The sequence below is a fragment of the Manis pentadactyla genome, chromosome 9, assembly GCF_030020395.1.
Source record: "Manis pentadactyla isolate mManPen7 chromosome 9, mManPen7.hap1, whole genome shotgun sequence".
In the NCBI taxonomy this organism is placed as follows: Eukaryota; Metazoa; Chordata; class Mammalia; order Pholidota; family Manidae; genus Manis; species Manis pentadactyla.
The window spans coordinates 50,858,434-50,871,090 of NC_080027.1; the positions used below are offsets into that span (position 1 = coordinate 50,858,434).

At 43.5% G+C, this 12,657-nt stretch overlaps 1 protein-coding gene across 2 annotated transcripts in view; it reads left to right on the forward strand.

Annotated features, from left to right (window-relative positions):
- The window catches only part of CTR9 (CTR9 homolog, Paf1/RNA polymerase II complex component), a 36,067-nt gene extending 32,633 nt beyond the window's left edge, over positions 1-3,434 (forward strand). For both annotated transcript variants that reach the window (XM_036918015.2, XM_036918014.2), the window contains exons 24-25: positions 15-127; positions 2,382-3,434. In XM_036918015.2, the coding sequence (XP_036773910.2) occupies positions 15-127; positions 2,382-2,802 (534 nt within the window). In that variant the 3' untranslated portion in view covers positions 2,803-3,434. The remainder of the gene's footprint in view (positions 1-14; positions 128-2,381) is intronic.
- Positions 3,435-12,657: the final 9,223 nt, after the last annotated feature.

Sequence of the window (12,657 nt, forward strand, 5' to 3'; positions counted from 1 at the left end):
TCTTCTTTCTTTAGTCCAAGCCAGAGCGTCTGCCTCCTTCAATGAAGGGAAAAATAAAATCCAAAGCCATAATATCATCTAGTGATGATTCTTCAGATGAGGATAAACTTAAAATTGCTGATGAAGGGTAGGAATTTTTCCCTTGGTATATTCTTCTGATGAAAGGTACCTGAGAGCTGTCGCTGTGCCATGGCTTTACTCAGCTTCTTAGAACTGTAAAGCTGGAAGAAACCTTGGCATATCTTACTCTAACTCTTTCATTTTGTCCTACTGTGTGCTGGTCCCTCAGAAAAGAAAACCTGTTCTGAAATCTCATTTTTTTGTGGATATTAGCTACAATTTCCCAGGTGACATCCTCCTAAATGCAGTATATCATTCTGCTACACTACCACCAACTGGCTGGGAGCAGTATGATGAGTGGGTTGCCTGATCCTGGCCACATGGAGATAGGGACTTTCTTGACCTTCCCCTCCCTTGTCCTAAACTTGCCCCTCAAGCTTGAGGTGCCCCCTTAACCAATTTGGATTCCTAGACTAGGTTTCCTGATCTATACCACACCATGTTCTTCTTAGCCTATTTCATTCACTCATTCAACAGACTTTGGAACATCTATTCTGTGAGAGAGTGTGCTATGTGTTGGGATACAGAAGACAGACACAGACCATACCCCTGGGGATGTTATGCTTCATAGGTAGTGGAGAATAATGGATAAACATTATAGTGGCATAAGTGTTATCACTAAGTTTTTCCTTTATTGCTGTCCAGGAACCACACCTAATCTGGAGTTGGAATGGTAGGGGATGTCAGAAATGTTTCTATTAAAAAAAAATAGGCTTTTTGAGTTGAGTCTTAGAATAGACTCCTGGTTGGTTAGAGGAGAGGCAGAGGTGAGAGGTTAGCATGTTAAGGGGCTAAGAGTGCTGGGGAAGCTGACCTTGGAGGGTAGAGGTCTGTAGGGAACCATTTGTAAAGACTTGCAGTCCGCTTTTCCCTGAAGACATTGGTTGATACAAATTCGGACTCCTCCCGAGAGTACTGCTTGCTCTTGCCCACGGCCTTGCCCTGGGCCATTGGCTAGAGCCATGCTTGAGCAGAGCAATGAAACGTGGTTTTAGAATGAACACTGTTAAATGTGTAGGCAGAAAGTTCAGTGTGAGAGGCTGAGCTGCTGCCAACCTACACCTGAGGTCAAGGCCAAGTTGATTAAGTTGATTTGAGCCACTTGCCTCAGTTAAACTTTGTCCTGACCATCATGACACATTTGTTTATTCGGCCAAGTAGATGGAGCGCATAGGGCCCCGGGGGCCTGCTGGCCTTTGGTATATATAAAGGATGAACATACAGTGTCTTCTTCCTAGTCACTCTGCAGGTTCTCTCAGTGACCTGAGTTCCGTAACGTGTGTCAAGGTTTCTTCTTTCAGATGTGGGCACAAGGAGCCTTTCTTCAGTCTGCAAAGATGTTTTTATTTCTGCAGGGAGGTGAATATATTTCACCTCCTTCACCCTTAGTAGACTGAACCCCATAGGATTTAATATTCCTTTCTTCTAATATTGCCATGTAAATTCAAACTGAGGAATATGCCAGCAGAGAAGTGTTTCCCCTTCTCCAAAAGTCTGGGGGTGTGAGCAGCTGCCACGGTGGTAAAGGGAATGTTTGCTCCAGAGCCTCCAGGAAGCCAAAATTCCCTGGATGCCACCACTATTCCGAGCATAAGCGTAAGTCCCCTTACCTTTAACATAGCAACTGACAAGTAGGGGGAACTCGAGCACACGTAAACAAGCAGCAGAACCCTTTAGCCCCAGCTTCCCGTCTTGGGTAAGTCTAGTCACAGTGGAGGGCCCTAGTGCTGTGGCAGTCCCAGGATAGGAATGGTGACTTTGCTCTTCAGGTATCTGATAGCACAGACGGTAATCGGACAGGAAGTGTCTCACTCATCCACCCTGGGAGAGGGTTAATTTTTCAAAATCTGTATAGCCAGGTGAGATCCTGGGTTTCACCTCTGCTGCTATGAACTTGTGTATAAAGATAAGCAAATGCAAACCTTTCTTTTCATAATTTTAGATATGATGTTGAGAAATATTTCATTCTGATGAAAGATACCTGATACAACCCAGTGAAAGTCATCCTTTGCTGTTATATAGTGTTGTCTGCTCACTAAAGTGCCTCATTCTTTTTTCCTTTTTTTATCCTTTATTGTGAAATAATCACATTTACATAAAGTACACAAAACAAATGTCACAAAATGAGCACCTCTGTGAACACCATCCAGATAAAAACAATAGAACATTAAATGCCCTTATTTTTCAAAAGCCCATTCTCTGCTTGTGAGGGCGCCCACCGGCCGGAGCCCAAGAGTCTAACCAGCGCTTGTCTTTGGCAGACACCCCCGCAACAGCAACAGCGACTCAGACGAGGGGGAACCGCGGAACCAGCGCACCTCTTCCGAGAGTGATTCCGACGAGAACCAGCATAGGTCCGGCAGCGAGGCCGGCAGCCCCCGCAGGCCCCGAAGACAGCGGTCCGACGAGGATTCAGACAGTGACCAGCCAGCCGGAAAGAGGCGGCCCTCGGGCTCCGAACCATCTGACAACGAGTCTGTGCGGTCCGGGAGAAGCCGCTCGGGAGGCTCGGAGGTGGACTCCCGCCCAGCCTCTCCAAGTGCCGAGTCAGATCACGGTTCAGAGAGAGCATCTGATAATGAGGGTTCTGGCCGAGGCTCTGGAAATGAATCAGAACCCGAGGGATCCAACAACGAGGCCTCGGATCGAGGCTCGGAACGTGGATCGGATGACAGTGACTAGGGTTTATTTCAGAAATAAGCGTCATCTCTGGAGGAAACTTTTTTAATATATGAAAGCTGTGATAAAAACGTTTGAGTTGTTTAGTCAAACAATTGTGAAATTTTTCCTAAGGCTATTTTTTTTCTATTCATTTGTATATTACTAAGACCCAAGAGACATTTCCCGTGCTAGAGTCCAATATTTGAGTCCTTTGAGCAAATGAAGAATGTGACTATTCATGGCACAGTTCCGCCTGTCATGTGTGAAAACTGCCGGGCAGATAAAGACAGCTGGTAAATCATTCCTGCAGAGGTTTGACTGAAACTGTAGCAGACGTCTCGTCATCTTTGTTAAGCGGCTTACTGTTTTGATTTTTATTGCAGTCTTTTACCAAGTGGTGCAAGAAACTTGTTTCATTTTAAATTTAGATCAAGAATATTTTTATTTTCTGGAGGAAGAGGTATCTACTGTATAATTGCACCAAAGTACAAATGAAAGGCAGGTTTTCTTTAATAGTGTGATACTGCAAGCCACGTAGATAAAATCACAAATATATAATTTGTTAGTTGAGTAAGAGTGGAAAAATGCTTTTCTGTTACTAGAATTCAAAGACCCACCTATGCCACATAATAAACTTCTTTTGCCAACTTTTATGGGTAATTTTGTGTCATTTTTATTTGGTTCAATTTCATATGAAGATTTAATATAAATAAACTGTGCAAATATTTGGAAGGACCTGAATTGAGTCAGTTTGTTTACTCAAAACCTTTGTTAATTCTTTGGAGATTTGTGGAGTTTTTTTGAAGATCCAAAAATCTAAGACTAATATAATTTTTATTTTTAAATATTTAGTGGTTAACAAGAGTAATATTTTTATGTAGCACTAGTTTGTAAAAGAGCTGCAATTAATTTGGTGATGTATTAAATACATTAGATTAGTCATTGAGAATGGGATGACACAATGTCTGTCTGCCCTCCAGAATCTAATGGAGAAGATCCCTTCACTGTCCCCATGGTGTGAAAAATGGGATGATGTTTGCACAGGTTGTGGGAGAACAAGGGAGGACCAAGTTGAGGCAAGGTCTCCGGAAGGACAGAGACCCTAGATGACCTGAAGGACTGACCACGTGGAGGGTTGAGGGAGGGTGTTGTAAGCGGTGGGGGTCACCGTGCAGCTCTAGGAACTGGACTAAGGGAGGCAAGGTGTATATCCTCCTTGGAAAGGTGAAGGGCCTGAGATTGAGAAGTTCACGCAGCTACTAAAGGTGAGGTTCCAACTAGAATCTAGGTCTTCTGTCTCCTTTCTCCCTGCGTTGTCCAGTTTGTTACATATAAACGTGAGGTCCTGGTCCTCTGGAGCACAGCTGGGGGAAGTGCCCAGCCAGGCAGAAGCATGGCAGGTCGGGGGGCACCCACCGAAGACAGAGAAGAAAAGAAAAAAACGATAGCACCTGCCACCGTTATCAACGCAGCATGAAGATGGCGCCCAAGGGAAGGGGGGAGCCTAGAGTGAAACCCCACGGCACCCGCAGCTGGAGCAGGACCCAGAGAGAGAGGAAGATGGCGCCCACCAGCTTCCCCACTGGAGGGTATCCCAGCAGGCCCTGCCCCTCAGTCCGCGCTTGATGATCAGTAAGTGAGCTGCTCTCAGGTGTCTGGGCGCTTTTCTGAGGCTGCTGCTTCTCCAGGCCCTGTGGTGAGTACGTGCACGTCCTTTAAGAGACGGTCCTCAGTTCGCCGCAGCCCCTCGCGTCTTCTCGGGCACGAGCCCTGTTGGTTTTGTAAGCTAGGTGTTTTGGGGGCTCGTCTCTCAGATGCAGGCCTTAAAAGTTGGGGCACTCCAGGGAGGTTACAAACCGTTGCTCTCCGGGGAAGCCCCAGGTTTGGGGCTCCCTTCCCGTTCTGGGCCGCTGCGCAGGGCCTGGGGGGCTGGGGGGCGTGTTATGGGGAGGCTGGGTCAGCCTTTCCTACCTGCTTCCATGTGGGTTTTTTTCCTCATTTGTCTGTTGTGAAATAGTCATTCCTCTAGCTCTTCGTTTTTTTCCCAGAGGAAATTGTTCCATATGCAGCTGTAGGTTGTGTCAGTGGGAGGAGGCAAGCTCGGGATCCCCCCGAGTGGCTATCATAAAGCGGAACCTCAGCTGGATTCCCCTGAGGGGGGCCGCGTCAGGAGGCAGCGAGGGTCGGCTGGCCAAGGGCAGACACTGGGAGCCAGGAATCCTGGAGCAGAATCTCCCTTTGTGACACCTGCAGACCATGTGACCTTGGGCTGGTTGCCTCTCGGTGAAGGGCCCCCACCCATAAGATGGCGAACTTCCTGCTTCTCTTCCGGGTCCTCGGTTCCCGCCGGCGCCACCTGAAGCCCAATCACCCCTCGCCCCCCTAATCCCAGCACCTAGCCAATAGCCACCAGCCCCGTAGAAGTGACACCTCAATCACCCCATGCCCCTTCCTATATAACCCAGCACCTTTCCCTAATAAAGCGGAATTCTCCGGTGAATTGCTGCTGTGTGTCACTCCCTTCCTTTCACTCGGTAGGCCACTTTCCTCATCTGAAACAAGCTGCCTCTACACTGAACGTTTTGAAAGCCTCAGTTGGATCTACCACAATTAGAGAACGTGATTTACAGTGGCTTTCATGTTCATTCAGACCCAGATACTAGAGGCCCTAGACCAAGCTATTCTATACCAAGTGCCTCAACCATAATTAGAGCTATTAATTTTTAAAATAAATTTTGTTTAAATTTGGGCAAGAAAAACCACTTTGTTATTCTGACTCTGACACTAAATCACTTCCTCTGCTGAAATAACTCTTTATTAACAAGAGGCTTCCTAAGTGGGCAACTGAATTCTCTTACAGCAGGAGACTATACCTAACTCAAGATTGTTGTGAGTATTATCAAGGCAAGTTGAGTGATGGGCATGGGACAGATTCCCAGTAAAGTCCTCCCTGTGATCACATCGGTTCTGAATGTCTGGCACTTGTTCACCAAGCGCACTGGTCCTTGTTTAGACCAAGTGGGGACTAGGTCAGTTACTCTTTCATAGGTCAACCTTTTAAAAATTCTTAACTTTTCCCAGTTCCTCTTGAGAAAAAAATTTTAGTTCCCAGGAAAATGACTTTCCTGGAGCTTAGGTATCCCTTGTTTTGATTCCACTATTGAACAGTTTCCTCCCTGGGAGAATAAAGTAGCCGACAAGCAAGAAAGACCTTTTAAAGGAAACTAGTATTGGCTCCTAAAACTAGAATTTGAAGCATAAGCCAGTACAGTTTTTTCCTAAAGGTAGTTTCCTAAAGTTTCTGGTCTTTTGGGTATGTTAGAGCAGTACCAGTCAGCCGTGATGCTCACTACAGAGCATTGGAACACAGAGAAGGTGCTTGCTGCAGGCAAATCAAGTTAACTAGATGTCAGTGTGTTCACTGGTTTGGGTGGAGCCGATCATCAACAGCCTGCAGCCTATCACCAGAACCTCACTTTGCATCCTGGCAATAGGAAGGCTGACCTATTGTGACACATTGATGTGACAAAACGCTTCACTTTTCAGCCTCAGTGACCCTATCTATAAAATGTGGTTGTTTGAGATCCTTTTAAGTTACACAGTCCAGGGTCGTGGCAGAGAACTTTAAACAGAGTAGTCTACCTCAACTTCGTTAGTAACCTGAGGTCTTTCTGTTTCAAGTAATTGGAAACCATATCTGCTGTTTCAGGCCAAATTTTTTCATAGGTACAGATAAATTCTGTTTTTTGCTTATGAAATATATGTGTTTGCTCTTTTTGCTTTTTTTAATTCAGCTTACTACAGCAAAAATGTTCTTGCAACATTTTTCATTTTGAAAATACTGTATTTTGGAAACTATTTCAACTTTTTATGCATTTTCCTTAACATAGTCAATTGATTCCAGGAAGACAGGGGTTCTGTCTTTTTTGTGCATGCAGTCTTCAGCTAAATAGTGAAGAGAATACTTGTTAGGTAGAAGACATCAGGGCTGGATTTTCAAGTATCTTATCCAGAAGTCACTAAGTTTGTGTATTCAACTTCTGTCAATTCTATCTTCTAAGTAGATTTCTAAGCCAGTGTGTTCCCCAGACTGTTTTCCATGAAACACAGTCCCAAAAGATACTCCTTAAAAAAGAGTTCTATAGCCAAATAAGTTAGGGAAATGCTGTATTCTATAGCCCTTTGCAATCAGGATGTTTTTGGTGACAAACCACAGAAATCAGTGTTTCAACCTGATTTAACAAGAAGGAACGATTATTGTATCCAGGACTGTGAATTGGGGAATAGAAGATACAGTCTGTAAGATAAATTCTAACCGAAATAAGCAGGCGACGAGAGGCAACAAAGAGCCAGGCAGTTTATTTGAGTGCAATCCCGGGTGACGTTCACCAGTCTGCACCGGGACAGGCTGGAGAAGTCACGCCCAGCAGGGGACGCAGCGAGTTTTTAAAGAAGGTAGGGGGAGGCAGAGCATAGATTTAAAGCGGTGCAAGGACTGGCTAGCCTAAGGCACATTTTTCAGGTTGGGAGGGGGCAGCAGCCGGGGACTTTGGCACGTCGTCAGTGTCCAACATGCTCACCCCTCCCTCCGGTGCCTCCAACCTTACACAGTTCAATCAGAAGATCAGTATTGTCAGACTCAGCTTCATTCATGGGTTTTATCATGCTATGGAAGAATACATATGCAAATAATCTAATCCCTTTACCCCATCAGAGGCTTTCTGTGTCTCCTTTCTCAGTTTCACCCCCTTCCATTCCCACATATGAGAGTGTTGAGTGAGGTATTTAACTCTTCTGGTGTTTTAGGCTTGTAATTTGAACATTACCGATTGTGTGCTCCTATAGATAGTGGGCTCCCCCCTCTGTCCTGGCTGACACCAGACTATTGATTAAAATGATCTGGTCATGTGTCCCCACTGGACAATGAACTCAATCAAGGACAGGGATTATAGCTTCTTCATCTGCTTTTCCGGGGGGCAAGCATAATTTGTTCTTACTTTTACAACTGTGAAGGCACTGAGTGTTAAACTAATGGAACATCGCTGCTCTTGAGCATGATCCTAATAAACCAACCTGTAAGTTGGTCTTTAGTTTCAGGCAAGGTGGATTCATCTAAGCAGAGTAAAGTGTCTATGACAGCATCCTCTCCTGAGAGGGACCAATGCCAAAACCTTTGTTCTCTCCTGGACTGTTTTGTTTTTTGAAACAATGCTGCTTTGATTTCTCCACTGGGAGCTAGTGCTCTAATTTCCTTAACTGTAAAGAAGTGGAGACCTCATTTCCTGCCTCAGCCTGCTGCTGGATTGTCCTGGCCCCAAGTGTGCATCTGTGCTTGTGTGGAGACACGCTCCTCACTTATCTCTCCTGCTTCCAGCTTGGAGTGGCAGCTGAAGCTATGTGAAGGAGGCTTCCCAGGCCAAGGAGGTGGGAGAAGGGCACATCACCACATTTCTGGGCTGCAAGCAGTTGAGTGAGGGACAAATGCTAGGGCTGGTTGAGAGGATGTCAAAACCTTGCTTCAGCCCCTGTAATCCTCTTGTCAGCTGAGTCTGAACTCCGGCATTGGAATGATGCACATCCTTATTTTTCATGGTTTACACAAATTGTGTTTCCACCCTTCTGATTCTCCAAGAAAACTCAGGGACTCTTCCTGCTGGAATCACACTTCGAACAGCTGATCTTGTCCATAACCCCTATTCAAGGCAGATCTGTTGTCATATGAGTTGGCATTGATTCCCAGTGACAGTTGTGTTGTGGCCAGTGGCCGCTTGTTCCCTGTGGCAAGGACAGCAAGTGCCATACTGTTATTTGGTCCCAAAGAATGGAGTCCAAGAATGGGAAGAGGGTTTGGACTCTTGAAAGAGCTAGAACCCCTCATCCATAGTAAAAAGAGGCAAGTCATGCATTGAGGCAATTCAAGTCGGTAATTTCAATATGGGAGGATGGAATCGCTCTCTATGAAGTCGATGCAGAGTCCCAGGCTGTCACACTGGAGGATGCAGTACAATCCTTGGTGGTCAGTAAGGGGGCCTATATCACACTGTGGACCAGGGCTCCTCAAACTTTAATGGACTAATAAATCACCGGGGGATTCTGATCCAGTAGGTCCAGTGTGGGACAAGGTGTTTTGCAAGTCTAAGCTCCCAGTGATACTGGTCCAGAAACAACACTTTGAGTAGCGAGGTTGTATTTGCTACTCAATGCCCCTGTGCTGGGGGAACACTCAAAAAGTTTTTTCACTGGGGCTGAAGGGTCTGGCAAGGGTATAGAGAGATGGAGAAAGGGGAGGGGAGAGCCATTTCTCTTAGTGAAAGAGAAGATATGAAATAGTTATTTTGAAGAGCAGGAAAGTGAGCATACCAGGGTGGCAGTAAAGTCTGATAGCACAAACTTTAAAAGATCTGAGCCCTTGGAAGAAAGGACAGCAGAAGTGGTTGGCAAGCACTGGTGGGAAGCCAGGTGGAGGATGGCCCAGGCCACTGTCATGACAGGGAAGACAGTAGGGGAAGTGATGGCATCAGGACGAGGTAGAGGAGGGACATGGGACAAGCATCATGATTAATTTCCTGCCTATGATGAAAAATGCCAAGCTATAAACAGTATAGTAAGAACAGGAGGGACTCTATCTTAAGGCTAAGATTCCATTTTAAAAACCAGGGAGTTAGGAGATAAGATTCCTAACATTTTTTTTATTAAGGTATGATTGATATACACTCTTATGAAGGTTTCACATGAAAAACAATGTGGTTACTACATTTACCCATATTATCAAGTCCCCACCCATGCCCCAATGCAGTCACTGTCCATCAGTGTAGTAAGATGCCACAGATCCACTATGTGCCTTCTCTGTGATACACTGTTCTCCCTGTGATCCGCCACACCATGTGTACTAAACATAATACCCCTCAATCCCCTTCTCCCTCCCTCCCCACCCGCCCTCCCACACCCCTCCCCTTTGGTAACCACTAGTTCATTCTTGGAGTCTCTGAGTCTGCTGCTATTTTGTTCCTTCAGTTTTGCTTCATTTTTATACTCCAAAAATGAGCATTTGTCATTTGTCTTTCTCTGCGTGGCTAATTTCACTGAGCATAATATCCTCCAGCTCCATCCATGTTGTTGCAAATGGTAGGATTTGTTTCTTTCTTATGGCCAAATAGTATTCCATTGTGTATATGTACCACATCTTCTTTATCCATTCATCTGCTGATGGACACTTAGGTTGCTTCCATATGTTGGCTATTGTAAATAGTGTGGCAATAAACATAGGGGTGCATATGTCTTTTTGAATCTGAGAAGTTGTATTCTTTGGGTAAATTCCAAGGAGTGGGATTCCTGGGTCAAATGGTATTTCTATTTTTAGTTTTTTGAGGAACCTCCATATTGCTTTCCACAATGGTTGAACTAGCTTACATTCCCACCAGCAGTGTAGGAGGGTTCCCCTTTCTCCACATCCTTGCCAGCATTTGTTGTTTAGTCTTTTTGACGCTGGCCATTCTTACTGGTGTGAGGTGATACCTCATTGTGGTTTTAATTTGTGTATCCCTGATGATTAGTGATGTGGAGCATCTTTTCATGTGTCTGTTGGCCATCTGAATCTCTTCTTTCGAGAACTGTCTCTTCATATCCTCCGCCTATTTGTTAATCGGGTTATTTGCTTTTTGGGTGATGAGGTATGTGAGTTCTTTATATATTTTGGATGTTAACCCCTTGTCAGAGATGTCATTTACAAATATATTCTCCCATACTGTAGGATGCCTTTTTGTTCTGCTGATGGTGCGGTACAGAAACCTTTTAGTTTGATGTAGTCCCATGAGTTCATTTTTGCTTTTGTTTCCCTTGCTTGAAGAGATGCGTTCAGGAAGAAGTTGCTCATGCTTATATTCAGTAGGTGTTTGCCTATGTTGTCTTCAAAGAGTTTTATAGTTTCATGACTTACATACAAGTCTTTAATCCATTTTGAGTTTACTTTTGTGTATGGGGTTAAACAACCCAGTTTTATTCTCTTGCATGTAACTTTCCAGTTTTGCCAACACCAGCTGTTGAAGAGGCTGTCATTTCCTCATTGTATGTCCATGGCTCCTTTATCATATATTAATTGACCATATATGGTTAGGTTTATATCAGGGCTCTAGTCTGTTCCATTGGTCTATGGGTCTGTTCTTGTGCCAGTACCAAATTGTCTTGATTACTGTGGCTTTGTAGTAGAGCTTGAAGTTGGGGAGCATAATGCCCCCAGTTTTATTCTTCCTTCTCAGAATTGCTTTGGCTATTTGTCTTTTGTGGTTCCATATAAATTTTAGAACAATTTTCTCTAGTTTGTTGAAGAATGCTGTTGGTATTTTGATAGGAATTGCATTGAATCTATAGATTGCTTTAGGCAGGATGGCCATTTTGACAATATTAATTCTTCCTGTCCATGAGCAAGGGATGAGTTTCCATTTATTGGTATCTTCTTTAATTTCTCTTGAGAGTGTCTTGTAGTTTTCAGGGTATAGGTCTTTCACTTCATTGGTTAGTTTTATTCCTAGGTATTTTATTCTTTTTGATGCAATTGTGAATGGAATTGTTTTCCTGATTTCTCTCTCTGCTAGTTCATTGTTAGTGTATAGTTATGCCACAGATTTCTGCATATTAATTTTGTATCCTGCAACTGCTGAATTCAGATATTAGATCTAGTAGGTTTGGAGTGGGTTCTTTAGGGTTTTTTTAATAAAATATCATGTCATCTGCAAACAGGGACAGTTCAACTTCTTTCTTGTCAATCTGGATGCCTTCTATTTCTTTGTGTTGTCTGATTGCCGTGGCTAGGACCTCCAGTACTATGTTGAATAGAAGTGGGGAAAGTGGGCACCCTGGTCTTGTTCCTGATCTTAAAGGAAAAGCGTTCAGCTTCTCACTGTTAAGTATAATGTTGGCTGTGGGTTTGTCATATGTGGCCTTTATTATGTTGACGTACTTGCCCTCTATACCCATTTTGTTGAGAGTTTTTATCATGAATGGGTGTTGAATTTTGTCTAATGTTTTTTTGGCATCTATGGAGATGATCATGTGGTTTTTGTTGATGTGGTGGATGATGTTGATGGATTTTCTAATGTTGTACCATCCTTGCATCCCTGGAATAAATCCTACTTGATCATGATGGATGGTTTTTTTAATGTATTTTTAAATTCAGTTTGCTAATATTTTGTTGGGTATTTTTGCATCTATATTCATCAGGGATATTGGTCTGTAATTTTCTTTTTTTATGGGGTCTTTGCCTGGTTTTGGTATTAGAGTGATACTGTCCTCATAGAATGAGTTTGGAAGTATTCCCTTTCTTCTACTCTTAGGAAAACTTTAAGGAGGATGGGTATTAGGTCTTCACTAAAAGTTTGATAAAATTCAGCAGTGAAGCCATCTGGTCCAGGAATTTTGTTCTTAGGTGGATTTTTGATTACCAGTTCAATTTCGTTACTGGTAATTGGTCTGTTCATATTTTCTGTTTCTTTCTGGGTCAGTCTCGGAAGGTTGTATTTTTCTAGAAAGTTGTCCATTTCTTCTAGGTTATCCAGTTTGTTAGCATATAATTTTTCATAATATTCTCTAATAATTCTTTGTATTTCTGTGGTGTCCGTAGTGATTTTTCCATTCTCATTTCTGATTCTGTTTATGTGTGTAGACTCTTGTTTTCTTGATAAGTCTTGCTAGGGGGTTATCTATTTTGTTTATTTTTCTCAAAGAACCCGCTCTTGCTTTCATTGATTCTTTCTATTGTTTTAGTTTTCTCAATTTTATTTATTTCTGCTCTAATCTTTATTATGTCCCTCCTTCTACTGACTTTGGGCTTCATTTGTTCTTCTTTTTTTAGTTTCATTATTTGTGAGTTTAGACTGCTTA